The 26,904-nt window shown below is 33.3% G+C and overlaps 1 protein-coding gene across 3 annotated transcripts; it reads right to left on the bottom strand.

Moving 5' to 3' along the window:
• Window positions 1–11,993: 11,993 nt before the first annotated feature.
• On the bottom strand, window positions 11,994–26,388 carry LOC135132123 (vitamin K epoxide reductase complex subunit 1-like protein 1). Of its 3 annotated transcripts, none has more exons than XM_064060084.1 (3): window positions 26,090–26,388; window positions 12,424–12,521; window positions 11,994–12,361 (listed from the first exon to the last, which is right to left on the bottom strand). In XM_064060084.1, the coding sequence occupies exons 1-3, from the start codon at window positions 26,257–26,259 to the stop codon at window positions 12,135–12,137; spliced, it is 495 nt and encodes a 164-aa protein (XP_063916154.1). In that variant the 5' UTR covers window positions 26,260–26,388; the 3' UTR covers window positions 11,994–12,134. The 3 variants fall into 3 exon arrangements, with proteins under 3 accessions (XP_063916154.1, XP_063916155.1, XP_063916153.1); XM_064060085.1 differs by lacking the exon at window positions 26,090–26,388 and adding an exon at window positions 17,008–19,488; XM_064060083.1 differs by lacking the exons at window positions 11,994–12,361; window positions 26,090–26,388 and adding an exon at window positions 17,008–26,067 and having other exon boundaries at window positions 12,437–12,521.
• Window positions 26,389–26,904: the final 516 nt, after the last annotated feature.

Consider the following 26,904-nt stretch of genomic DNA (forward strand, 5'->3'; position numbering starts at 1 on the left):
AGGCTTGACAGACTTGACAGAGAACAAAATTGACGTTGCTAATCTAAATCACCTACCACGAATTGCGGATAAACCCACATCCTGGAACATAGCTTCTAACAAGAAAATTCCTTAACTTTTTTATAGCAAAGTTTTATCTGTATTCATTTAAAAACCAAGTCAAATTTTATTTTGTTAAATTATCTAGTAGCTTTTACGGAGCGAGTGAATTTTCAGTTCTGAAAATAGGGACAGTGTTTTATTTTCATGAACGCCGCAAAAATTCTGTGATTCTTAATTAAGTATATTAAATAAACGATATTCGAAAATGAAATTCAATACATTTTTATAAATTTAAAAGCTCTGCTTAGAAGAAAAAAAACTACAATATATACAGGGTGTCCCAGAATTCGCGCCATTCCCGTGAATGACATGTTCCCTGTCCCGAACTGTGCCGTAATTCGCAAAAAGAATTGTCCAGGCTTTAACCGTGTGAGAACTGGAAGGCGATTAAGTTGACCAATAGAGAGGCTGCTTTTATATCCGAACGTTTCTATGTTCAAAGTTACCTATGCCAAGAACAAAAAATCGGGTAATACTAAAGTTGAATGAATTTTTTCCGAATCCCCCTCCGTCAACAAAAGGAAACAGAAGTGTGGTTATAAATTTAATCATTTTGACAATTGTTTGTCATAAACTGTCACGAAGTTTATCACTGACCTGAAGAGACGCTTCTGCGCCAAAGATGACTGATTAATGTACACAGAGACGTCAAGGTTTACTTTAAGGCAAGTAGCATGGGACAGAAGTTATTTCTGCTGCCATTCTAGTTAAATTGTGTTTAACTGGGCTGTACATGTCATAAGAGAAGCTGTTTCATTTCATCGTAGGCAAATAATACATTTATTACTATTCTACATAGAGTAGCTACCGAAGAGCAGGTATTAGAAGTCATTTTCTTAGAACCCCGTGAATAATCGTCGGCACCCAGACCAACATGTGTTTCACCGATTGTTACATCGAGCAAGAGAAGATCTTTTCAACCTAGTCGGAAAGGCCGTGCTGGGGCTCCACGGAATGTACGTGTAGGTGCTGAAGAGCAAGTGTTAGGAAACATGGAAGCGGATCCTAGGAGAAGTGTCCTCTACGTAGCGCAAATTAGTGGATGTTCAAGATCGACCACTCATCGTATCCTTCAAGAGAGAAGACTGCATCCTTACCATTACACGAGAGTGCAGCATCTGCGACCAACCGACTACCCGCGACGAGTACATTTTGCTCAATGGTTACTGCGACAAAATGAACTAAATCCTGATTTTACACGGCGCATTCTTTTCACCGACGAATGTTCATTTTCCCGAGAAGGAATGTTTAATGCACACAATTGGCATTTCTGGGCACACGAAAATCCACATCTCACTAGGGTGAGAGCATATCAGGAGCGATTTACTATTAATCTATGGGCTGGAATCATTGGTACTACTGTGGTAAAAATTTTAATGCATCTGATAAAATTATCAGATTACCTGATCGCCTTAATGGGGATGCATATGCTAATTTTCTACGACTAGAGCTTCCGGCATTGTTGGAAGACGTTCCTTTGAATGTACGGCGGAATATGTGGTTTCAGCACGACGGCGCTCCTCCACATAATTCGATACTTGTACGACGAACATTGAAAAGAGTATCGTCATAGGTGGATTGGGCGTGGCAGTACTAATATCTGGCCTCCTAGATCTCTAGACCTTTCTGCTTTGGACTTTTTTTTGGAATCAAATTAAAAATTACGTATATAGAGAACCCCTAGATATGTTAGAAGAACTGGAAGAGAGACTGCACGAAGCCTACGCTACAGTTACTCCTGAGATGTTACATAATACACAACACAACATAATTCAACGAGCTAGAACTTGCATTGAAGTTAATGGTGGTCATTTTGAGCACATTGTTTAATAACGTTACAGTACAACGATTCCAGCCCATAGATTAATAGTATTGCTCTTGATATGCTCTCACGTTAGCGAAATGTGGATTTTCGTTTGCCCAGAAGAAGTGAATTGTGCGCATTAAATATTCCTTTTCGGGAAAATCAACATTCGTCGGCGAAAAGAATGTGCCGTGAAAAATCAGGATTTAGTTCATTTTGTCGCAGTAACCATATAGCAACATGCACTCGTCGCGCAGTCGGCTCGTCGCAGATGCTGCACTTTCGTCAATAGTAAGGATGCAGATTTTTCTCTGTAAGGATACGATGCATGATCGATCTTGAGCATCCAATCATTTGTGCCACTTGTTCTTCACTGTCTATGCGTATAATCCGTGGAGCCCCAGCACGGCTTTCCGCATAGGCTGAAAAGATCCATCTTCTTTTGCTGGATGCAACAAACGACGAAACACATGCTGGTCAAGGAGCCGATGATTGGGGAAAAGACCTGTATATTCGCGCACAGCAGTGGCTGCATAGCGTGTACATTCTCCATAAATTGTTTGTATTGTTCTTAAAAAAAATTGCAACTATTGTTATAATTTTTATTCGTATCTTTTCAATCTCTAGAAAGTATGTACTCACAACTTTAAAGAAACTGTCTTAAATCATCATGTGCAACATCAATATTATTCTTGAATAAGTCTCAGTTTTCAGTATCTTCCCCACATGATTGACACCACAGCAGATACCTATGATCTTAATACACCAGAGAAGTGGAGTCTCGTCTATTTTTTCGTTGCTTAGATTAGGTATCAGCAACAAAGCTGTTCAGTAAAAATTGATACTGTTTATTGAAAATCATAATCACTGATTAATCAAAAGCGATATTTATGTTTAAATACACTTAATAACGTTCTTTGAATGGACATGTGGTACTCTTTTTTAGAAATAACGATAAACTTAATATCAGGCATATGATGCATTCTGAAAATGTACTAATTTTCGTTAAAAAGAACAACACATTATTCACGGGGCTCTAAGAAAATCACTTCTAATACCTGCTCTTCGGTAGCTACTCTATGTAGAATAGTAATAAATGTATTATTTGCCTACGGGCAGTTTCACAAATTTGTCAACTTCACATCAATAAAATTAATTGCAAATTTATACAATTAAATTTACTTCCACCACTGGAGTAAATATTCATTAGTTTCATACTAGTATTGATTTTTGAAAAGATTTTGAAATTATTTAATTTTTGAGTGTTTTTTATAATATGACCGAATACTTAATTATTGTCATATTACATGGTGACTTCGTAATTTAAACAAAAATAATTATTACGCTTTATAATCAAGACAAATTGTAATATTGCTCTTAATAATGATTGTCAGGTGTTACTTTACCCGAATTTAATCAATACAATTTGGGGTAGTTATTACAAAAGGAATAAAATAAATACACTTACTGAAAGCGTTTACGTCCGACACCAAAAAAAATACAAAATATCTTTGCCACATGTAAATTTGAAATAATAATTAATCAGTTTACCGGATATAATGCAACCTTTAGATGATACAACTCTTGAGATAATTAAGTTCAAGTATACTCTGACGGTCTTTAGTAAAATAGTAGTGTCGGACGTAAAATATTTCTATTTCTAAATTTCGAAAGTCTCGTCACGCAGAACATAGAAACCTACGCAAGCCTAGGCGGGTTCGAAATTATTTTTTTGACATTTTCTAAATGTATCTATGTATAAATTGTTGCATACGCGTGTTAAATAATGGCGTTAACAAATCAGCAAAAAATGGCAAGAAGAAGGGCAAAATTAAACAGTAATCCTGAATTGAAAAAAGCATACCTGGAAAAGGACAGATTAAGGAAAATTGAGTACCGGACCAAGCGTAATCAAAAAATGACAGCATACCAGCTAAAACAATTGAAATTAAAGGAATGCGAAAGAATGAAAAACTGGTATAAAATGAAGAAGCAAAAAAGTAAAGAAAATGTAGAGTCTAGTTCTTCTACTGAACAATTATCAACCGTCTACAAAAGTCGACAAGCATTGGGAAAAGCTTTAAAGAAGGTAACTAATAATTTGCCAAAGTCAGCTGAAAGAAGTGATTTATCAGTTGGCTTCACAGTACAAAATAGATGTTAACGACGGTCCGCCTATTTTCCCGTTACAAAAGGACAATCATTCAGATATTGTGAAAAACTTTCAGGAACAAGACGAAGTCAGTTGGCAAGCTCCTGGAAAAAAAGATAAAGTTGTATACAAAGAAAGTGGGAAAAAGGTGGAAAAACAAGCAAGATATTTATTGTCGTCATTAAAAGAAACGTACTCACATTTTCAGACTGTACATTCAGATATAAAGATAGGATTTACAAAGTTTACTCTTTTACGACCAAAACACTGCAAACTCTTTCGATCTCTTCCACATACGGTATGTGTTTGTATATACCACGAAAATATCAAACTTTTACTCGATACACTTGCAAAGTGCACAGATCTAAAAACAAATACTGGAGAATTTATTTCTCAAATCGTTTGCGACGATTCTTCGAAAGATTGTATGTTACAACTTTGTGATTTATGCCGTAATAAAATATTTGCGAACTGAAGAAATAGTGCTAGAGTACTGTCAGTGGCAAAATATCAATGGACGCACAGACAAAATCAATTTATCTGAAACATCTTCACAAATATTTCAAAAACTGAAGACTAAACTGAAACAGTTCTTCTGGCACACATTTATTAAACGACACCAATCGAAAACCGCGAAGTCTATTACTGATTGTCAATCTCTTCATTTTGTGCAGCCTTGTGGAAAAGGCGATTTGCTCATAAGTGAGTTGTCTGGAGATACTCCTCGGTGAGTAAAAATAAATGTTTAGTCCTATTAGTTTGTTTTCATTAAGAATTAAATGTTGTTCTAGTTAAATATACCTTTAAACCATTTTATTTGCATAATTTTATTTGATAAGTTTACGTCCGACACCATAAATTTACGTCCGACACCAAACTTAAATTATTTTAAAATATACAAATTAAATTGTTAACTATGGTTTGACGTTATAGGTGTATTCTAAACATATCATTTCATAGTATGATTTCTCTCAATACTTCGAATATTTCCAAAATTCGCAGAAAATTACGTTCATACAACTCACTGTTTGGTTATGGTTTTGTGTGAATACGTCCGACACCAAAATATGTAAGATTCTCGCTTAAACATGTGGGAACTATTTGCTGCAAATATATTATTTTTATAATCTACGATGTCTTATTAGATGTTTCGTTAGCAATAATAGTATCAAAATTATTATGAATTGATGCAGGAGGCTTTTACATTGTATTTTGTGTTCCAAATTTTACGTCCGACACCATGAAATTGCCCCTACGATGAAATGAAACAGCTTCTCTTATGACATGTACAGCCCAGTTAAACACAATTTAACTAGAATGGCAGCAGAAATAACTTCTGTGCCATGCTACTTGCCTTAAAGTAAACCTTGACGTCTCTGTGTACATTAATCAGTCATCTTTGGGGGCAGAAGCGTCTGTTCAGGTCAGTGATGAACTTCGTGACAGTTTATGACAAACAATTGTCAAAATGATTAAATTTATAACCACACTTCTGTTTCCTTTTGTTGACGGAGGGGGATTCGAAAAAAATTCATTCAACTTTAGTATTACCCGATTTTTTGTTCTTGGCATAGGTAACTTTGAACATAGAAACGTTCGGATATAAAAGCAGCCTCTCTATTGGTCAACTTAATCGCCTTCCAGTTCTCACACGGTTAAAGCCTGGACAATTCTTTTTGCGAATTACGGCACAGTTCGGGACAGGGAACATGTCATTCACGGGAATGGCGCGAATTCTGGGACACCCTGTATAAAGTAAAAGATACACCTATTCTAAATAAACAACTTTTGTACATACTGTAATACATTATGTTAATACGTTAAAAACATTTTATGTTATGTTTGTACATGTTATATTTAAATAGCAGAAACACGTCTTTTCTACTTAAGTGTTCTTAAAATTGCTACCTAACACAAATGAGTTAATTTGCACCAAGTTCACACACATCAATTTTGCAAAAACTTGAGTTCATTTGTATTTCGTCGGTCCCAACAGCTTAATTAATATAGCATGCAGTGTACAGACTATGCATTAAAACAAAGCACTTATTATGTGAATAAGCTGCGTCTTACACTCCATGTAAAATATTTATTTAGGTCTTTAACTACCACACAAAAAGTCTATTGTTATTTCTTTATGTGCCAAAAGGATTCTATCACATTATTACATAATGTATTATGTTTGATGACTACAGTGTAACACTTAAAACGAAGCTTAGATCATAAATAAAGTAAAATTTAACACCTGCAGTAGCCCCAAGACATCATCAGTCATCATAGTCGGAGCTTTGCATTGTGTCATATTAGAAAACGAACATTCTCAAAATTCCTGTTGTAATGACAATTTTAAAGCATGATTGTTATTATTAAACATTATTATTATTAAAAAATATATTTACCATTGCAGTTTAAAGTCACACATGGAGGCACTGAAACCGTTTATAAATGTTAGGTGTCTATATATATGCAATAAATTTTGCTCATCAATGTATCAAATCAACACAGTTGCAAATACTTCATGGTGGACAACCAGAATATATTCCTCATTATTGTACCTTTAGTATAGTTTCGTTTTGTATCAAATTATTAACACATGAAGTGTTGAGTGTAATCGTAGGTAATACTACGTTAGGCATGCTTTATTTTTTATTCAATAATAATTCGCCCTGTGTTTATACCTTACCTACGTATATGTATACCTTATCACAACAAATAAATTCTTGATGTTATCACGGGTATCTAGAGCAAAACAGTTTCACATTGTACCATGCACTTTTTCAAAATTTATAGCGTGCATTGATGCCAATTTATTACAGTGATAATACAATCTGCAACTGAAGACCGCATAATATCAGGTAGGCGCATATAATATTTATTATGTTAATATAAATTTGCATGTCATTTCAACACATCCATTTGGATTATCGTCATTTATCTAATGGAACGCCCAATAAAGTACAAAACTGAAGGGTAACTGAAAAATATTCCAAGATCTTTTATTGGGTAAAACCTGAATGAAACACGTCATTAAATTCTTTTATTATTAAATTACACATCGGATACTTGTAGGTGGAATGGTGATACAATACCGCACCAGAGCCATAAAATATTTATGCGCATAAATATGGCAAAAGGTAAAAACGGGCGAAAATACCCTCTGAATGAACTGAAGCTCATTTTTCATTAATAAGACTGCTTATATTCGATACTTTTGAATTTGTGATTCAACACTTAGAAAATATTATCCAATAATGCTGCACTTAATTTATTTAAGATTCTAGTAAATGTATGCAACACTGAAGATTTGTTTCATTTTGTGGTTGCACCGCGTTAATTAATGAGTTCATTATTTCACTTAAGTAATTTTGATGTCGAGCATAGTTTTTGTTCAACAGATAACAAGACAGATAATTCTCTAAAAACAGTTAACAATAAGTATAAAACTTTATGAACTGATGTCTAACATTAAAATGACGATTTGAATTTTTGAATATAATTTCTGGTTTAATAAGGCAAAAAAATAAAGATAAAACTCATGTTATGATTATAAGTATAAATAAAAATCTTTTTTTGGCAACAGTAATAAGATTCAAACTGATCTGCACAATCGTACTCTAAACCCACTTTACGACGTTCTATCAATTTCGACGAAATTAGATAAGCATTTTTGGGTTAAAATCATAAAAATAAATCGATGTCGTATTTTTAAGATGTGTTTGTAAGCTAAAAATAAACCATCTATCCCTATCATATCATATTTACCTACCACGGCAATTCTTTTATTTACTTTTCTTGAGATGTTTTCAACTCTGTACACTTTGGTTGTTAACCTTACCACAATTTCGAAGAAGACTATCAAGTAGTTTCATAAATAATTTATAACATTTGATAGTGAAATTAGTAGTGGTAGTATGCATAAAACTAAAAGTGAAACAGATTATTAACTTATAGGTGCATAACATGTTACGCTTCACATTTTAAACGAGATTTCCTTGTCAAATTTTGAAATGACGTCACTAGCTCTTTGGAGGAGATAATAATAAATTTAATATCTGGTTGACCGAGCTTCACTCGGCTCGTTTGGTAGTATTAGATCAGATTAGGACAGATAAATATGCGTATAGTATGCATTTTGAAGTACACGCGCTAATTAAAAATACACATTAAAAAAGAAATTCCATAAGCAGTCTTTGTTTTAAATAGTGATGAGTGACATGTAGAGATTAAAGAATAGAAAACTGGAATTATTGCTTGACATTTTTATTAAAATCTCATTTGTTACCCAAGTTCTCTCTCTGTCGTTCTCTTTTTTTCCTAGTTCTCTCTCTCGACTCTAGAAAAAGGTCACAACCACTTTCTTACTGCCAGAATGGTTTCGCCTCTGGTGTGATTAACATACTGAGTTACCGTGCTCTTTTGCGTTATTCCTAATTTCTCAATCTCAACCCTGCTCCCGAAGATGCCACTTACGAAAGTGTGCGAAAAGTTGAGCCCAAAAACTGAAATAACACGGTCCCATCCCGGAAAACGATCACATATTTACCCTGACCGTGGAACCTCTGAAATGAATGCTTGACAACATAACCTTAACTCAACGCACTTTCGTGTGCCTTTTATCCGCTCACTGTTTAGTTTTCCGTAAATTTTGTCACCTCAGAGGGTGAATTTTAACGTCCTCTATACAGTAGAGTATGTTTCGGTACGTACAATTGAAGATAAAAAGGTACGTCAAACGTACTGTCAGACTGTCACCCAAACTTCTCTTATAAAACAATCTCGTGTTCGTCTAGTGTCATCCGATGTTACCTAGCAACGAATATAATTCACCGCCTGAAAATTGCTGAAAATGTATGAAGCTGTAATTTTCAGAAGTTAAAACTATGATCAATCGATTTTTTGACCCAAAAAACCCCTAACCTGTAAATTTCATCGAAATCGTTAGAGCCGTTTTCGAGAAACCCATTACATATATATATATATATATACAAACTTTGCTCGTTTAATAGTATTAGATTTACCGCCTCGCCAACTTGACGGTGAGCCTAGAAACTTCTACGTTGGTCTCACAAAGACTTCAATAAATTTCCAACAGACAAACCAAAATGAAGGTCCCACGTTTTCGTATTTTATCAGAGACGAAATTTAAAAATACCATGAAAATAGACATTAAACAAGACAACTGTTCTAACCTCAACACGTTATTGCTATATCCACTGAAATTTTATGACATAATTATGAGGGGTTAGACGTGAATAATAAATAATAATACTTTAAACAGGTTTTCAAGTGTTTCCAATATTCATCCATCATATTAAATTTTGCTTTAGATCAATACTGTTCTGATCCCCATTGTATATTGACAATGTCTCATTATAAATTGAAGATAAAAATGCTCTTCAACAAACGTGCGATTATCCTGATATTTTTGTTATTCCGTTGAGGTTTCTGCTTTTGTATTCTTAAAAAGATATCGTGAATACGTTGTTTTCTTGCTCTAGGGCCTTTGTTCAAACAACAATCATTTTAATTTTTTTTTTGTGTAATATTAAATTTAGCTTCTGGCAGTGAACGTACATATTTTAGAGAGCTGAGAAAAATTTTCTGCAGTGTTAGTAAATTCTATAGGTTTACATACTAATCATCATCATTTGTTTCTTGAGTGTTTTTACACGTCAAAACTGGTTTAAGTTATTACTGTTTGACCAATATTTGCTAATTTGTTGTAGTTGTTGATATTTCATTTACTATCAACGAGCAAATTTATTAAAAATCAGTTTGAACGACAACTAGAGATACTTATTTGTACTACTCATTAATATCTCAAACCATAACAAGCAAATACAGGGTTTTCATAAATGTTTATTACATCCAGTGACATGTGAAATTAAAAATATTTGAACCTTCGTTGCTATTATATTTTAGTTACAGACTCTGAAAGATGCGGAACAAGCCAGAGTCTATTTGTTATCCATCTCATTTTGGACCGTATGCTTTACGTAGAAGAATTGAAAAATATCAGAAAATTTCTGGTTGTTGGTCACATATTTCGCAATAATTTTTTTTTATAAAAAAAAAATGTGTACGTTCTCTTTAGTATATTGACAGCTGATAATTGCTATTTTATCAGTCATTTTGAACAAACAGCAGATTATTTAAAAATTAAATTTAACAGTTATCATTTTTGACTTAATAAAACATTAATGTAAAGAGTTTTGAGAGTACTTACCTCGCTTTCATAACTGTGATCCAGTGCAAGTCAAGGTTTTTCTTATAGGTACTGATTTTTTGACAAAACCTTTATATATAATGTATATTTTGTATGTGTTAAGTGAGATTTTCTTAATAAAATTTCATGATGACATCAATTTTGAGAAAATTGGATACACATTTTTATTTAATCAGTAAAATTAACTGATTTCTACTAACAAATATAAATAGTTATATTACTAAACAGTGAAGAATGTAGCATTCCAAAGCCTATTTTTAACCAAACACTTGTTTAATAAGTTTTGGCGATGACGCCATCAAATGTTTGGTGGGGATAATCAACCAGATTTTAATTGTTCAACATGACATTCTTAAAATACATCTAATATTTCATCATATATCCACTTTTGGTGTTTGTGTCACAAGTGGTGTGGTTGCCACTGTAAAATTACAAAGGAAAGCAGCAAAACAGTTGGAAAACTATGACATTTTAACCAAAGAAAAATGATTATATTGTGTCAGAAAAAAAATTCTAGGTAAACCACATTTGACTTTTAGTATTGTATACAGTTTTGTAACAAATAAATTGACTGTCTTTATCACAAATTATGATCCCACGCTATGAAGAAGTTATTTTAAGTCGCAACACCACAACTTTAGTCTTGTAGAATGCTCTTTCAGAATATACCTAATAGTTTCACCTTTCTTTACAAATGTTAAGATGTCAGTTTGATTTAATTATTTTTGCAAATTTGTATAATCTCATACCATTCTTGAACTTAAAGATTCGATACATATGAATACTATTATTTTTTATATTCGCTTACATTGTAAAAATTACGTCACGGTACAAATATTTACTCTAGAAAGTTATGTAGGTAAACGCATATTTAAAAAATATTTGTTAAAGCCATTTTGTTTAACTTAATTTAATACTTGGCCTCCTGTTTCAAGTTTTTTATTGTAACCGTCGTAATATTAGGAAAAATATATTAACTGTTCGCTTACACTTTGGAATTTTCGGTGCGTAGCTTCAGCCGTTCTGCTTGACTCACGCCATTTTTTATCAGCGCTGTTTTTGTCATCCCTCACACCACCACCGGAAGCGATTTTGACCCGGAATTTCGGATATCGATCGCTTTACGAAATTATGAGATTGGGGTCAGTTCAGCACCGGTGGTTTGAAGGAAAAGGATGTGTCATAGCACATTACACGACCGGAAAATGACTTAAGTCAAATAAATCCAATGAACCACCTAGCCATTACGTAAGGAGGAATGAACGCCCCGAGCCATCAGGATTGCCTAACAGCAGGATTTCGCTACATGTGTGTTATACAAACAGCACAATCCTTGATCGGACCATAATCGTATACAGAGTGTTTCAAAACCCTGAACTTTCCCAAGCCATCTGACGCTTTTCACCTCGGCTGGACCACGATCCGCTTTAATTGGATCAAATATTCAGAATATTAGACAAAGAAACAGCCTCGAGATCTTGTCGTGTTTGTTTTGCTCCTTGTGGCTCCCTTTATTGGCGTCTGTGTCCCAATAAGTCGAGTCCGCCTCTTCATCTTTATCAGAATTCTTCAGCGATTGCGTCAATGTATGTGTGGGTTTGACTCCACGGCAAGTGCTATTGAAGGAATAACATAACCGGAGCGCATTATACAACGGTTGATTCCTACATAATCAGCGAGCTACTGCATTAGAAAACAAACGAAACAGGTTTTTCTGAAATTTTAATTGTTATGTGAACATCAAAAATAATCAATTATATAACCAACATCTATAATTAATGTACAGTCTTAAGACTCATACACTAGGCTCCCTCTTGCGGACAGGTAGGCAAAGAACGAGAGTTCTCGCTTTAGTTTGCCTTTTTGCTAGCCTCCATACGAGCATCAATAATTAGTTTACGTAGCTTCAGATGGGTGAAAATCAAACACAAGATGTTGACCATGTAAATGGAAACACAAACAACACAAAAATCGTACAGCTTGAAGTATAAAACGTAGGCAAAGTAGAGCGACATGAGATTCGCCAAAACGGTCGACCAATAGGAAAGCCTCGTTATGATCGGAGAATTAGATTGCGCTGTAAAAATAAAGATGTTAATTAGACATTTTACTAAACAAACAGTGCGTGTGCGGCATTACCTAAAGTGGCTGCCAAGCTGTAGAATAAAATTCCCAAAAGGCTGTTCGGTTTGTAGAAAAATGAGTCTTTGGAAACCAAACCAAATCCTTTGCCGTATCTAGAAAATCATTAATAAGAAATATGCTTACAAAATGAGGAAAAATCTATTAAAGCTATAAAAAACTGTGCTGCAACTAAACTGCACGAACAAAATCACGATTCTTATATTAACAAGTAGTATCACCAAGATTTACAGAAAAATACAGATTTGTTGATTGCTTTCGTGTTTTACTTCAGTATTTGCAAAGAAATTTGATAAGTACGTCCCAACTGGTATTTCAGGAAATTTTGATGAATGTGTAAATTTATAATCACGTTTCCTTGTTGTTTCACTACATAATAGTAAAATCCAAAAACCGGAAATGCCATACTGATGACTCCGAAACTTCAAAGCCCAAAACTGCTAGTCGAGGGTAAAACGCAAACAAAATGTGTCTATTCATCCCATCGAAAGAATTATTGTGGTTGTCCGATTCTTTTTACAATAAATCTCACTTAAAACGTGCATCACGACATAATTTTAATTGCATTTAACAACTTCTTATTTTGTACGCTTGTATAATCAAATTTTACAATTTCTAACAGCAACGCCTCACCTAATTTAGGTGTTTTAAAAATTTTAAACTATAGTAAATAATTATTTGTTGTCTTCAGGGGCGAAGGAAGTTGTGCGTATGTACAAGTATTATTTGGAATTTGAGTTGACCGAATCTGGTGTATATTTATTTTACAAATAGGTACATACTTATGATGATAATCCACATCAAATATAAGCAAAAGAGGAAGTTATGAAACGACTTAAAAAAAAAGAAAACTGGATGACTAAGGAAATCCGTATTTTAAGATATCTTTTAATTCTGAAATTACTCGGTTAATAGTTAACTGATATAAAACTTGCTACAAACTACTTCTTTTCTTAAGATCTTCAGTAGGTACTTTCTCAAATGTAATTACGTCGACTCAACTCACTGCTTCTAATTTTACGTCTCATTTATACTTAGACCCTCATATCTACAAACTTCTACACTTTTAAAAGTGGAAACATCCGCGAAAGTAGCCTGTATAGAAGACGTTGTATGATTCATACTTCATACACCACATACATAGTATATAAAATTTGAAATTTTGGTTTTATTATTATTATTATTTTAAGTCTCAATGGTTTAAAATAACCCCTGAAGAACTTCTAGATATCTAATTGATCTAGTGTGATATTACTTGCCTGGCCTCTATATTAGAGTAAATATATGTATATTTATGGTTTTGTGGTGATACATGTTTGATACACGAACTCATCGGTATGATGGAATATATTTACACTTCTCGTCAAAAATATCAAAGTGTTCAATTGAAAAGTCATCAAGTTGGCGTTGCTTTTTGATAGAAGAAATCGTAGCAAAAAACGTATGTGTTTTATTAATTCATACTGTTGTATAGATTTACTTGACATTTCCGCGTTGTCAGCTGTCGTCGATTAAATTTTACGTTAATTGTAAACATATTTCAAAATAATTAAAAAATCAAGGCCAACTTGATGACTTTTTCAATTAAACACCCGATACATTGCAGTACTTGCTAAAAAGGCACTTAATAAAACAAATCAAACTACAAGAAAAATGATACTCCTATCAGTAAACAATGATTTTTTTCTTTTACAACTGAATTTTCATAATCATATTTTAAAAATATGTGTACTAAATATCCCTTTGTTTAACAGTTGATGTCACTATGATGGCTCTAAGCAAACTAAAGACAAATAAGATACTTAAGATTCTCAACAAATCTTCTCATCATAGACACTATTACTATTATCTTCCATTTAATGCATCACTTCTTAAAAACCTAGGGCTACAAAAATAAAACAACAGCCCGTAAATATTAAATAATGTAAGACAAAATACCACAACGTTTCGCCAACAGTGTTAGCATCATCAAGAATTTTTTCATAATAAAATTTTGTTTTGACGATATCAACATCAGCAAAGACACATATTAATTTGAATAGGTGTATAATATTAATAATACATAACAGTATCGTATATTCAAATTTTTTGGGAAAATAGTTCTTGATTTAATTAAAATGGATGTTGGTCAGTTGCGCGCCGCGGTTAGTCTACCCCATGTGGCAGGTCTCCCCAACTGGGTTATAGAGTACTTGCGTGCAAATACCCGGTTATAAGGGTTGCCATTGCCTACAGGTACCTAGCTGATAAGTAGCACCCTAAGTTAGGTATAGTTCCATAAGTGTCATATTAAAAGTCTAGCAGTGCAGGGATAAAAAGATCAGAAGATTGTACATGCAGATATATGTAAAAAAAAATGTTCTCAACTAATTATTTTATTTTTTACAATATGGATCTACTGGTAAAAATTCAACAGCAATAAAATTGTTTTCAGCTCTATAATATACATATTTGATGATTAATAAATACATACGTGTGCAATTGTGTGAAAGTTAAATTATTTCTCCCAGTACTTATTTATTTTAACATGACTGACACATGCAACAACCGTTTATGGTACGTTTTGGAGAGGATTTATTCGCCAAAATTTTGGAATGACGTCATCAATTTTTGGGACAGGATAAACGGATACATTTTAATTAAGGATTGCAAAATTCTAGAGCTTTTGTTACACAATTTGGATTTTTTCCCCAAAAATCTGGATATCTAGGGTAAAAACTCAACACGGATTCATAAACCACAAGTGCAGAAGTATCTTATTTTATAAAATTTAAATAAGATTTACTGTTATACATAAATTTTGAGATCACATCATCCCATAGTCCATGGGTATGATTAGACAAATTTTGATTACGTTTCGGAAATTATCTTTCGAATAAAAATCGACATAGCCAAGAGGCAGACGAAAACACGAGACCTATTTTTTCGTACTCTAGAGGTCATGAAACGTCGAAGAACCATTCTTCGGATGGACCCAATTACTCAGCTTAAGCTCGGTAAGTAATAAAGTAGGACTAGCGAAAAAGTCAAGGATTTTATAAAATAGCTATAGAGACAGCAAAAAAAACACAACCAAAGACAGCCACAGATTTTTTAAATTTTTCTAATAGAATTTTCGTCCTGTCAGGTTACCGTCAATTTGAAAGTTTGAGTTGAAAATGAAACGATCAACGACAAACTTTCAAAAATCCATGACTGTCTTTGATTGTGTGTTTTTATTGCTCTCTCGCTACAAAACTTGTAATGAAAAACATATTAGCACTGTGACGGGCTTGGGAGATTTTCATTAAATTAACTTTTGTTAATTTATTATATATAAAACTGTAAAACTCTTGTCGTGGACCTTGTGCCCGACATATAGTGAAAATATTATTTATTTGTTCGTAGGCTGGTTCGTGATGATGGTAACACATTCTAGTGACTGGACAAAGGGACTACTTCAAGTATATGCATTTTGCTTAAATGAATAATTATATTTAATTTAGAAATGAGTATGTACAAAAGAGATTTAGTCATATGAGAATAATTTGGTATAACAATAAATTGTAGTGTAGTTTAATATGCAAATATAATTATCAGAAAATGAACTTCAGTATTAAAACATTTTTAAATAAATTCAAGAAAACTTTATAACTTTGAAACTAAATCTTTGAAAGCATAATAAAACAAATATTTAAAAAAAATCTAAAACAAAATATAACAAAACTTAAAATTGGTACCATAACTCAAAATTTGGTAACAACTCAAACATTTGTAACAACTCAAAAATTTGGTAACAACTCAAAAATTTGTAACAACTCTAAAATTTGGTAAGGAACATTATAGTAGTTGCGTGGTCAGCGTTCATCAAACAATATAACTGTTTAACTAATAATTTCAATGCAAATTAATCTTTAAAAATAGATCTAAATCTCAAAACGTTATCCAATCGAGAATACAAAGGGCGATTTATTATCAAAATTAAATTGAACTTTAAAAATATTAATAAAAACAAAACTTTGAACTTTTCATGAAATCGTGCACATTTTTGGAGATTTTAACACTTACCCCTTTGTGTCACAACACAAACACACACTAAACAGGCAACTGGCTAGAGGACTCTGGTCTTTTTTGGATCCTTCGATCTTTTATAAGTAAAGACCCCTCCAAAGGAGTTGTTTTCGCAAAATTGTTTACAAGTTACCAGTTTATTTGGGGAGTCGTAAAAGTATTTGTGTTTCCACCAAATTAGGCTTAATTAACTGTAATATGAAGATTTTTAGTGGCAAAATGTGCTTTTTGTTAAAATTAACAAATTTAAACCATGAAATTATAAAACTGGACAAAGACATCGTGTCCAGCCAAACGGCGCCAATATTTAACTGTGAAATTATAAACCTTGATTAGAATGGTGTGAAATCATAAAATCCAAGTTTCACAAGAACAACCTTGATTTTTACGACAATGACGATTGTTCTGATTCATACCAACATCTCCAAAAATAAGTAAATTTATCGCCCGTTACATCTCCTCCCTGCTAGGGAAGCAAATGCTATGCTTTAATTAGCATACATTTGATTTCTGACCAGGCAACTTCCTTACCTAAAATTCCTAACTACTATAATCTTTCTTCTATCCGTCTTGAAACATAGATGGAAAGGCGTCTTCACATAGGGAATGTAGATTCGACCAGATCGAGGGAGGATTCCAATTTTCATGTTTGCCAGCACAATCGAGTCGTGTCACCAAGGACTCCTTTTCATTAACTGTCCAGATTGAGATAATTTTGCAGTAACCTCAATCGATTCTCAAAATTCTTAAAAGTTGATGGTCCTTCAGCTAAGTTCTTTGTTTCGGACTTTAAGCTCGCTGGCATGTGGGTCTTCGGATAACATCATTCCCATGCTCAAGAGTTGACTCTTGACTCTACCCACTCGATAATATGTCGATCTATAACACTCATTCCCAATGTGTGTTAGTAAAAGCCTTATACTAAAATCAAAATCCTACTATCTATTGTTAGTGAGAGTCCTCTTTTAAAAAAAGATTAATAATTGAAAAGTAAGACTATGCCAGCAGGGGCAAGTGTTTTAATCTCCGTGATATGCAGTAATAAGATATATATATTTACGCCTCTTTGTAGTCAGTATCATCACTTCGTTTTTGGATGGTTCCTAAAAAATAATAAGACCACGTAACTACTATCTTGGATTAAAAGTAATTATAGAGTTCTAAACTTGCCAAATCTGTATTTGATACGTTTAACTTAGAACTTTCTTTATATATGTTTATGTAATACCCACGGATACTCGGGAGCTTGTCCTTTGCTCCTTGTATGATAAGCATGACGCGGTGGACTACGCACGATAGATGAGGTTGGTTCATTTAACTCCTCTGTTTCAGAGTTTAAGCTGTCTGAACTCATATCAGAAGCTTCTGATTCAGCAGAACTTATTTCTTTTTGAATATCATTTTCTTGTTTGACTTTTACATTTTGTTCGTCGCTTATAACGATGTCATCTAATGAGACATATAACGGGTCTTTTAATTCTAGATTTTCACCATTTTCTGTGGATACCGTTAGTGTATTTGGATTTGCAGTTTCGTATAGTTGATTTACATCAATTGGCCCTTCGATCCAATCAAGTTCTTCTTGATCATCACTTTCATCAGAATAATCCAGTTTTAATTGAATATCTTCAGTTTCTTCATTCTCTAGTTGGTCATCAGATTCTGCTGTTCTTATTTTCCAAGGTTTTAATCGCGCTGCATGAACTAATTGTTCATTAGCAGAACCAATTTCGATGATTCTATAATTTACTGGTCCAGTTCTTAAAACAATTCTGTAGGGTCCAGTCCATTTTGGTACAAATTTTGTAGCTAATTTCTTTCCTTTTATAGATGGTGTATATAGCCATACCTTATCTCCTAGCTGATACTCTTTCGTAATTACATTTTTATTGTATTTTTCGCAACGTTGATTTATGGATCCTTCTAAATTTTTAGCAGCTTCTGTGAGTGCTTTATGCATTTGTTTCAGTAAATTTGGTATATAAGGGTATTTGAAAGAAGCCCATTGCTAAGTCCAATACAGAAAATAAGCTTGATCCACTAAGTTGGTCAATTGTTTCGGTTATGACTGGTAACGGAAAATAATCAGGTTTAGTAATCTTATTAAGTTCTCTATAATCAATACACAATCGGAATTCAGGCTCTTCTCCTGGATGTCTTTTTTTTTCTACTAGCAAGACTGGAAAAGACCATGGTGAAGTACTTTCTTCTATTATGTTATTATCTAACAATGTTTGTATTTCCTTATCTAAGATCTCATGACGATGATAAGGTACTCTATATGGACGTTTACTGATGGGTGGAACATCTTCCGTGATAATCCTATGCTGAACTTTATTAGTGCATTTTAAAGGTTGGCTTGGTGTTTTAAATATGTCAACAAACTCTCTAATCAATTGTTCCAATGGTTCTGCGATTTCTTTATCTTCCTTGGGGTACCTTAGAATATCCAATAATTCCTGAATTTCTTCTTCAGAGATTTCTTTTGTTATTAAATCATCTCCATTTTTATTCTCTTGTATTCTTCTTATAAATGAATAAGTTCCAATTTTAGTTCCTTTTTCTAATTCTATTGGATGTGGCAACACATTCACTAATAAAATCACAATCTCTTTTTCTGCTCTGTTACAACTTCTTGCCAGCCAAAATAACGACTCAATAGTTGGTGATAAGGGTTCTACGATAATTAACTTTAACGGATCCCAATAAGTGACTAAGGCCTGACATAATTTGCGACAGTTAGGAGGGATTACTGTTCTTGATGTTAAATATAATGGATATCCTTTGTTTATTTTATCATCCATTCCTAACTCAGCGACTAAGATCATGTCGGGTCTATTTTCTTTTACAATCTCCTTTTTGTATAACTTCTTTTTAACCTTTTCATTAGTTTTCAAGTTATTGACACCTATACTCGGTCTTTCTGACAAAAAGTGGTGACACGGTTGGCCAGACCATTTAGCAGATTGTGCCTTCATGGCATCTTTTGTTACTGACCTATAACAATCATGCTCACTCGAGTTCTCAATTTCCTTGACCTTGCTGTCAAGTATTAAACAACTGTCAGTTTCCTTTACTGACCTAAAACTTTTTTTCAGTCCTCGAGGACACAGAACTATCGCGCCACTTCTGCTCCTTAGAACTAAATAACTGCAGTTTAACAACATCATTAATAACATCACCTTCCCATTGCACGGGTAACTCTGGCTTCATTGAGCCTACAACCCCTTTCTCGGGTAACACTAGCTCCTTTACTGAGCAACCAACAACCCCTTTCTCGGGTAACACTAGCTCCTTTACTGAGCAACCAACAACCCCTTTCTCGGGTAACACTAGCTCCTTTACTGAGCAACCAACAACCCCTTGATCGGGTAACACTAGCTCCCTTGAGCAAACAACCCCTTTCTCGGGTAACACTAGCTCCTTTACTGAGCAACCAACAACCCCTTTATCGGGTAACACTAGCTCCCTTGAGCAAACAACCCCTTTCTCGGGTAACACTAGCTCCTTTACTGAGCAACCAACAACCCCTTTCTCGGGTAACACTAGCTCCCTTGAGCAAACAACCCCTTTCTCGGGTAACACTAGCTCCTTTACTGAGCAACCAACAACCCCTTTCTCGGGTAACACTAGCTCCCTTGAGCAAACAACCCCTTTCTCGGGTAACACTAAGTCCTTCACTGGACTCAAAATGTGTTCGCCACTAGAATTAAAAACATTTACGTTGGAACTTAACATTTTTCCTTCAGGTACATTGTTAATCTGGAGCAGATCTTCATCTAATTTCATTATTGGGCCAACTTCTTGTTCACTTAACGGCATCTTTATCATGTCTTTAATTTTTTTATAGCGATTATTGATCCTTATTGAATTATTATACAAACAATCTGAACATTGACATTGTTTCTCAATTTCAGAATCTAATTTTAAATATCCAACCTTGACCTCATCTTCCGTGAGCAGAGTAAATGAAATATCATAAAGTTTAAAAATTTTACGCTTCCAACAAATACTTGCCGAATGTTTAGACATAAAATCCAAACCTACTAGTATATCACCACCAAATCGAATATTATCTTGGACTACAATGAACTTATGATTAAATGTTAAATTAATTTTATCTGTTAAGACCATTACAACCGACCCACACTGAGTTATTGCATTACCTTGTACGTCAACTAATTCAGTATCAGATTTAAATACTTTTGTTATTAAATTTAATTCACAAATTACTCGACTTTTTACAAGTGATATTTCCGATCCGGTATCTATAATTGCATGCAACTGTTTCCCACATTCTGTAAAAATCATAAACGCATTTAAATTTTCGGAGCCTAAATTAATTTTAAAAATAGTTTTATGGTTATTGATATTACTTGGCTTTAATGTGTGACTGATGTCCTTTTCTCGCTCGACCAACACTGGCTTAGTGAATGGATTTTTACGAGTGTTCCGGATATTTACAGGAGGTTTCTCAGCTTGATAAAATCCAACCCTCGAGTTATTATTATTATTTGGTCGTCTTTGTGTCGTCCAAAAATTCTGCCGATAATTAGTCAGATTTGCACAATTTGACCTGATGTGACCTCTTTGGCCACATTGAAAACAAACTATATTAGGGCATGTAATGTAATGTCCTCTTGCCTTGTGACAATATTTGCAAATATTCGCAGCAAAGCCATAACTAAAACCAGTTGGTCGATACTGATTTAAATTTCTATTATACGGTTGTCGCAGATTCATTCTTGCAGTGTTTTCATTTTTCTCGTTATTTTTCTGATTTGTTGAAAAATAAGTATTTGCAATCAATTTTTCATCGTTTGATTTTAATTCCTTATATGTCCCAACTGCGTTAGATTTTTTATTTAAATTTTCACGAGCATCTGGATCATTGTCCAGTTTACGAATCATATCACTTCGGTTATTTTTTTTCAGCAATCTTTCTATCTGTGATTCTCTAATGGCGATTTTAACTGCTTGTTCAAATGAAATCGGATCACCTGCATAAACTTTTGCTTGTAAATTTAGTAATAGTCCGTTAAGAAATTGATATAAGCATTCTTCTTGAATGCGTTCAGCCAAAATTCTATCTTTTCTTTGATCACCGGTTTTTTTCCAAGTAGAAGCGGCAATTATTTGTAATCGCTCAGAATATTCTTGTACAGGTTCATCCTGTCGTTGTCTGCAGTTTCGGAATTTTTGGAGAGCTTCACCCGGTAATAGTGCTTGATCGAAACGGTTCAATAACGCGTCTGTATGTACTATTCAATTTTGAACAATTATTCCCGAACGTTAAAGGAAAGTGAGATTTTAATTCTAAGATGAAGCATGACGAAATTTATGTGACTTCGTCATGGTGATCTGCCTATTTTTATTACCAATTCTGGGGTTAGACGAAGTTAACTAGTTTACTTTTTTTTTTTTAATACTTTAGTTCTCATAAATGAATTTCGTTAAAATAGATTTCCGGCTAATTTAGACCAAATACATCATAAAAAAAAATGGACATTTCAGAACAGACTTTGAAATTTTAATGTTTCTCTCCGTTTTCTTTGTTTTTCGTCGCTCGTGATTCGTTAGCTTCAAATTAAATTACGGGGTACGAAGTTTTATAGCTGGGTGTTAAATAATACGGAAATATCACCTTTTCAAACAATTTTACCACAAAAGTGCAAGTTACTCTTAATATGTGCTTGATCTCGTGATGTGCTTTATATCTTGCGCAAAATTGTAATACTGTTTTCCTTTAAAAAAAAAAATTGTTTATGGTTACTGTGTTTACAAAATAACTCTTCATTCTACTACCAAAATGCACAAATTTAAATACAGTGTGTACTTAAAAAAAAAACTGGAAACAACGGAATCATCTTAAACACCTGTCAATCCTCTTTCAATTGTTTTAATTAAAAATAATCACCACCTGGAATATTTATAAAATAACTGCGATTTTGGCCTCTTTTTTTTTTACGGATATAACTAGATCTGTCAATCTACTAAAATTTATTATTCTATTTATTGATCTTGTCATTTACTGAAATAAATTCCTAAATTAATGAATAATAATTTCCAAAAATAAGTTAGTCACTAAACACCATTTTTACTGTTTTTATAACATTTCTAAAATTTAATGAAAAAAAAATTTTTTTTCATGAAAATAATGCACTTATCCATCACATTTTTCAATCGCCCTTTTTTAAACTGTATCTTTGATACTGACATTTTGCTAGCTTAAAAATTTTAATTTCTACGTAACTCAGTATTTTCGTCGATTGCAATAATCCTACATAAGCAAGTATTTAGGAAGTAAACTTTACGCATTTTTCGCTCGATCGTAAAATAGTTCAATCTGACCTCCTAAGCCATCCCACACATCCCGCACGCATTCACGGTCACAATGGAGTGTGGCTAATGGGTTAATTATGGTCCTTAAAATCGTTCGCGCCAGGTCCGTACTCAAGTATTACCAGTCAAAAAACAAATTCTCGAAAATAACGCTCAAAAGTCCTTACCATTTCTTTTCTCTTTCTAAACAACATTATTTCTCAACAATTAGTGAATAAAATATTAAAAATTAAATTTTTCAATTTTTCTAGAACGCACAATTCTCAAACAAACAAAAGCATATACATCCAGTTCAAAAACCTATCCTACCGACTGCGCCAAATTTTCTCCTATATGTGACGGGCTTGGGAGATTTTCATTAAATTAACTTTTGTTAATTTATTATATATAAAACTGTAAAACTCTTGTCGTGGACCTTGTGCCCGACATATAGTGAAAATATTATTTATTTGTTCGTAGGCTGGTTCGTGATGATGGTAACACATTCTAGTGACTGGACAAAGGGACTACTTCAAGTATATGCATTTTGCTTAAATGAATAATTATATTTAATTTAGAAATGAGTATGTACAAAAGAGATTTAGTCATATGAGAATAATTTGGTATAACAATAAATTGTAGTGTAGTTTAATATGCAAATATAATTATCAGAAAATGAACTTCAGTATTAAAACATTTTTAAATAAATTCAAGAAAACTTTATAACTTTGAAACTAAATCTTTGAAAGCATAATAAAACAAATATTTAAAAAAAATCTAAAACAAAATATAACAAAACTTAAAATTGGTACCATAACTCAAAATTTGGTAACAACTCAAACATTTGTAACAACTCAAAAATTTGGTAACAACTCAAAAATTTGTAACAACTCTAAAATTTGGTAAGGAACATTATAGTAGTTGCGTGGTCAGCGTTCATCAAACAATATAACTGTTTAACTAATAATTTCAATGCAAATTAATCTTTAAAAATAGATCTAAATCTCAAAACGTTATCCAATCGAGAATACAAAGGGCGATTTATTATCAAAATTAAATTGAACTTTAAAAATATTAATAAAAACAAAACTTTGAACTTTTCATGAAATCGTGCACATTTTTGGAGATTTTAACACTTACCCCTTTGTGTCACAACACAAACACACACTAAACAGGCAACTGGCTAGAGGACTCTGGTCTTTTTTGGATCCTTCGATCTTTTATAAGTAAAGACCCCTCCAAAGGAGTTGTTTTCGCAAAATTGTTTACAAGTTACCAGTTTATTTGGGGAGTCGTAAAAGTATTTGTGTTTCCACCAAATTAGGCTTAATTAACTGTAATATGAAGATTTTTAGTGGCAAAATGTGCTTTTTGTTAAAATTAACAAATTTAAACCATGAAATTATAAAACTGGACAAAGACATCGTGTCCAGCCAAACGGCGCCAATATTTAACTGTGAAATTATAAACCTTGATTAGAATGGTGTGAAATCATAAAATCCAAGTTTCACAAGAACAACCTTGATTTTTACGACAATGACGATTGTTCTGATTCATACCAACATCTCCAAAAATAAGTAAATTTATCGCCCGTTACAGCACCAAAAAAAATCATGTGACTTTACTTAATTTAAAAATTATGATGTTTCATAACTTTCATATTTGGTCCCTTAAATCAATAAAAACGTCCACAATTGCATATTTTAAAATTCCTGTTCGTGTCTGACAGACCACGTATTTTTTAGTGAAGATTGACTACGACTTTAAATGATATATGGATGAAAGCTGACGCCGACTTCAACTTTCATCCTATAATTTCAATCTCCACTTAGAGAACCCAGACCTCTCAACCCTATTGTTAAATAATATGTACTTATATGTCTATTCTGATGCAAATTATTGGCTTACCAACCAAAACTAGAAACTACATAAAAAATTTGTGTTCGAAAACTATCAAGAGGTGGGACTATGCCAAAGATACTACATTACACAAGCTAATACTGTATGTATAAAAAGTTGGATGAACATTTTTTCATTTAAGAAAACAGTTTAGTAAGAGGTGTTTTAACATCACTTGTTTGGATATTTAACTTATATTGACACACTGTTACAATATAGTTAAAAAAGGATTTTATTAAGTGATTTAATTAATTTATAGTTAATACTTTTGTTAAAGAAATTACCTACAAGGACTGTATTTATCATCCAGTCGTATTTGTTTCTCAACAATGGTGTATTATGCAACACGTTTTACAAACGCCTCTTCAGTCACGAATTTATTTAATCACCAGCGGAGCGAGTGTTTAAAAAATGAGTGTCCAGAGAAGTTTATAAGCTTGTATACTTTTGGCGTGTTCGTGATAATGATAGCGCAAAATTTTAGAACAATCAGTTTCGTGGATTTTAAACTAAATTATAAAGTTTTCTTGTCTATTTTTTCCCATCAACCTAATGCATCAAGTTAAAAATAGAGAGAATTTACTTGGCAAAATTTTGTGATGGTGCATATAATTTTTGATGAGGGTGGTTACATGTATAAATTTTGGTTTACGTTTTACCGTCTATACAGGGTTTTTAATATCATATACATCTAAAATTTCAGAATCAGTTTAATAGTTTCGGATATTATCTCTTCTTATCCTAGGAGTTACGAAAAGTAGAGAAAGAAGATGAAAATTAGGCATTCGCATAATGGATGCTATGATATAAAAAATACTTCCCAGCTTCGGGAAGTAAAAAAAACATAACATATGGGAGCTGAATGAAAACTAGATCTATTCACGTGCCATATTAACTAAAATCAGAACTGTTAAATTGACGACAAACTAAAGCTAGAATAGCAATTGTACGAAATATCATATAAAAATAGTAACCATGCAGAATCAGAATTAAAGATAAAATTACAGGGTTACTAAAATTAAAACTAAAATGTCATATTACTAAAACTAGAACTAAAACTAAAAATCCATTTTAATTCAATTCCCCGAAAAAAGCTAAAATTACCCCTTCGCCAAAATGGTTCTATGCAGAATTTTCCTTAACTTTCGCTCTGAAATGAAAACAGTCAAAGTTAAATAAAACGTACGAACTATGAGTAAAACAAGTCACATTATTTAAAATGTTTACAACGAATTGTTACATGCCACGCCATCTCTGAATTCCCTCTAGAAGCTGTCAAATACTGATTTCTGTTATGATGATAAGTTGTCAATAAATCTTTTCGTTCATCACGAAATTTTAAAGCGCATTACATCATACGCAAACATAACAATTAGCTAAATTAACTACTTACTCGGACCTAAAGGCCTTCGTACAGCTCATATGTTCACTAATATCACACATGGCGACATACTTGCTATTATTTTCCGCTTGCAGTTCCACAACATAAGCGTAAATCGATAAACCCAAACCCACAATACAAAAAAATGTAATTGAATAATTTAAAAGCGGCGTTGAAACCATTGTTTACACTCAACTCAGGTAACAGGTGAGTTTCTAAAGAAAACTAAACGAAGTAATGCCAACCCAACATTTACGTCCAGGGTGGGTGTGCGCTTGCTTCAAGATTAATGAATACAGGGAGCAAAGGTGGGCACAGCTGATTGGAATCAGGGGTGCCACAACTACAGCTTTTTATTAGATCATTAAAATGGTACAAAGGTGAACGGCATCGGACTTCTCGAAGAGAGTGCAGCGAAAAAGTCCCCAAGTGGGAGCAAATGCAGTTTTTTTTTCTTTTGATGTGGCGGGGAATTTCATACGAGCTGAATGAAATTGATTCGAGAATAAAAAAGCTTTTATTTAGCCGTTTAACTTTTCCGAACGAATCTATTTCGGGCGAAGGTTGGTTTGGTCCTAGATTGCAAATTTAGCGAGTAGACGATGAGTTCCGTGCTGGAATAGGGCTGTTATGAGAGTAATGAAGACTCTTTGTCTCTGCGTAAACTGTTAAACTGCAAATCGATGTTCATTGTATAATTAATTAATGGCAATAAGTAGATAATTGGCGTGACGTAAACGACTGCAGGCTGATGGGAAGCCAGCGTCTTTGTCCGTGTATGGTGGTCCTGCCCTGGGGGGGTAATCCAACCCCTGTTCATCGCACAA

This window comes from Zophobas morio, unplaced genomic scaffold, assembly GCF_036711695.1.
Source record: "Zophobas morio isolate AGI-343-1 ecotype UQ-CSIRO unplaced genomic scaffold, CSIRO_AGI_Zmor_V1 ptg000021l, whole genome shotgun sequence".
NCBI lineage: Eukaryota > Metazoa > Arthropoda > Insecta > Coleoptera > Tenebrionidae > Zophobas > Zophobas morio.